At 25.2% G+C, this 3,578-nt stretch overlaps 1 protein-coding gene across 1 annotated transcript in view; it reads right to left on the reverse strand.

Moving 5' to 3' along the window:
* LOC105627335 overlaps positions 1-3,578 on the reverse strand; it is a gene marked incomplete at its 3' end in the record, with an annotated part of 5,840 nt that continues 2,262 nt past the window's right edge. The window contains exons 2-5 of the mRNA XM_012208621.1: positions 2,903-3,172; positions 1,717-1,844; positions 1,316-1,481; positions 1-264 (exon numbers count right to left, since the gene is read on the reverse strand). Of these exons, the coding sequence (XP_012064011.1) occupies positions 1-264; positions 1,316-1,481; positions 1,717-1,844; positions 2,903-3,172 (828 nt within the window). The remainder of the gene's footprint in view (positions 265-1,315; positions 1,482-1,716; positions 1,845-2,902; positions 3,173-3,578) is intronic.

Consider the following 3,578-nt stretch of genomic DNA (forward strand, 5'->3'; position numbering starts at 1 on the left):
CTTATTACACAGCATGAGCGGTAAAATCGTGAAGGCTATTATCATTCCATAGCTAACACTTCGCTTTAGGCTAGCTTTCAATTCTTCCATGGTAGGCGGCTGTGTCTTGCAATTCAATTGTTTCATAGTCGCTGACAAGGTGCCAAGATATTCGTTTAATAAAGTATTTTTCTCATTTTCCATGACATCCATGGAAAGACTTGTATTGAAAAAATAATGAAGATCGAGTGCTGGCGTCGTGTAGACGCACATTTGAAAATCTACCTGTAATTATAATTAAATTTTCTTGATTAATCAATGTTTTGAGTTCTTTGCAAATAGATTGGAAATAAACTCTATTGTCGGAAGTAGGACGTTTAGAAATATTACGTTTAGGAAGTTGCGACAAATAATTAATAATTTGCGCGATTGATACGAAAAAACAGATGAATGCAATAGTAGAATGCGATTAAACAGATGGATTTATTATATCATTTATATTAGATTAGATTAGATTAGATTAGATTTATTATATCATTTATATATTTATATTTTCTCCTATTATTACCACCTTTGTTTTGATAACTAAATTGCAAATAATTGAAATACATTAATACCATAATAATATCTTTCGAAATATTATCTATTTGTTTTGTTTATTCTTACGGGAACTTTTATCATTGCATTCAACTATAATAAAAATTTAGAAATATAAATAATTAGAATGAATAAATGATTGAACTATGTTATTATATCTAAATTATGTTCACAATGATTTATATTTTTATAAATTAAAGTAATATATTTTCAAGTAAATTCGTGTCAACAATAAATCATACCATATGCAAGTATAAATTAAAAATTTTACGAATTATTTTATTTAAATTTAATTCTTATAAGACAAGATTAATATTTTTATTCATATAAAACAAGTGATGAATACGTATATATAGTTCTGTATAAAAACAGTTATTCCAATTAATAATCAATAGACAGCAGATTCGATCCGGACTGTCTTCTCACATATATCTCATTTTATAAGAAAAGATTAATCAAAGAAGCATGATTAAAAAGATGCATATTCTAAATGAATCCTATAAGGACTTATATGAAACTTAAGGATCTAAAGAAGGTCCTTATTAAGCTATATATTAGGTTTAGAATTGTATATTAATTCAAAACTTAGGGACTTGAAAGAAGATACAAATTTTATTTTAAATCTAAGATCTGAAGAAGAAGATTGAATTATAAGGTAAGGTTGTAAACACATATACTGACACTATACAACGCTGGGCTGGAACCAACAATCTGAAATATAAAGGAACGTGGTACTTACAAAAATCTGATCAATAGGTTTACCATCATTATCGTATTTAAACAACATATTGTTCAGATGACAATCACCATGATTAATAACGTTCAAATCATCCTCAGAAATCTTGATTGCATTTTCTGCTATTTGATATACGTGATCGGAGAGTTTAGCAATTTTTTCCGCATATCTAACGATAAAAATCACATAAAATTAAAACATAAAATTGTGTAAAATTATGTAAAACTCACATAAATATTACACTCCAAATGATGCAATTTATACTTATGTTTGCTGCTTACAATTAACATGTTCAATTTGTTCGTATTAAAATTCTCATTATCTTGTGTCACATAAAACGTTATATTAGACATTAAATAAACAATAAAACAATAAATACTGCTGTTTAGGTATATTAATCTTACTTTTTCACTTCTGGCCAGTTTGCAATCTCATCTGCTAAAGCTTTAATAGCCATAACGAAAAAAACACGCAATTCTGGCGGGTGCTGATGGCAAAACATTCCTTTCGAATACTCTTTTTGTTTTGGTTCCTAAATATATTAAAATATTTTTAATAAAGAACATTGATGTTTATTCATTTGATTATAAATAATTAAGTTTATTGTACGGATTATGTGAAAATTGGAAATGTTGTATAAATGACTTGTACAGTAAAATTTACGACAATAATTTTACATACAATTTTTTGTCAAATTTAGAATAGATTGTTTCTCTTGAAAAAGTTATAAGGCAAGCTATTATTTATTATAATTTTTAATATTGAATATTGAATATTTTAATTTCAAATTAAGATTATGCAAATGCAAAGGACTTATTGATTACAATTAAATAAACATGTACGTATCCTTTTTTAAGCTAAAAGAGATACATATCTTTCTTTTTTAATTATTTTTATTTTGAAAGTATTTAACGTAGGCGTGATATTCCAGTCAAGGAAACGTCGATTATTTTTTGTATTAATTGTATTAAAAAATAATTTTATATATTTTTATGAATAAATTATAACTTTTTTCGTTAAGGATATGTTCTCAAATTGTTTTCTTAACTAAATATGTCTCAATAAAGACAATATAATACGTTTGTAATAAATATTAAAATGGAACTCGCATTTAATATGATATTAGAAATCATTGCTATAGAATTATAAATAATTCTTTATACAATTATAAATTATATTAAATACATGATCTCCTAAAGCATTCTACAAGTTTTATTTAAAATTATCTCTTGATAAAATTTATAACAATTAAAGTTATAATTATTTGCCACTTTAAATTAATGTTTCTTATATGAAACTTTCGAATATCTCCGTGATACCTACTTATCATATTTGTTAAAAATATGATAAGTAGATATCACGGAGTGATATAACAAATATGATAAATAATATAGCACAAAAAAATTTCGTGCAATATTCATGCGATATTTATGCGCAATCAAAGTAATATTTCATATATATCTTTTATATTTAATATTAAATTGTTTATATTAATGTAAAAGATTTATTCCTGAAATCGTTCTGACATTCATGCTATTGACTTAAATTCTTAACAATTGCAATATTATGACTGAATCACGCGTGATTTACCTTCTCACATATGGCGACAGAGGCTGCATGAAATCTGGCAAGTCCTTGTAACGCCAATATGGAATGTGCTAGGTCAAGGCCAGACAAACGGTCGGCCATTCGAAAACCAAGAAACATAAGATCTTCCATTACAAGAAGCGTTGGATTTTCGTTTTGCACATATAGACTTTTCCCGCTTAAACGGTACTTAGGCTCTAACAATTTATTCATTTTATACAAGGTATCTGATAGCATTGATATTTCGATGTGAAAAAAACCTGATAATACAATCTATAACAAGTTTAAAATTAATAAATGGAATCTTTTAATCTACGCATGTAATTATTTTTTTATATAAATTTAAGGTCTAAATAAAAATTTGTGTAGTAGAAATTTTTAGCTTCTTAATGTCAAATAAATAATAATTTTGTCTTACAAATTAAAATTAGTTTTAAAACAAGTGAAAAATATTTTCTTAAATACATGTACATTCTCTCTCTTTTTATATATATATTCGAACTTAATTTATAAAAATAATTTTATTAATTTATAAAAATAATTTTTTCAACCATTAATTTTATTTTTAAGCACTAATTACTTAAACATAAATTATCTTAATCTTTTCATTAAGTACATGATAAAAATCCGATATAATAAAATCGTCAATTCATGCATTTTGATCTCTCTCTCTCTCTCT

This window comes from Atta cephalotes, assembly GCF_000143395.1.
Source record: "Atta cephalotes unplaced genomic scaffold scaffold00008, whole genome shotgun sequence".
Classification (NCBI taxonomy): Eukaryota; Metazoa; Arthropoda; class Insecta; order Hymenoptera; family Formicidae; genus Atta; species Atta cephalotes.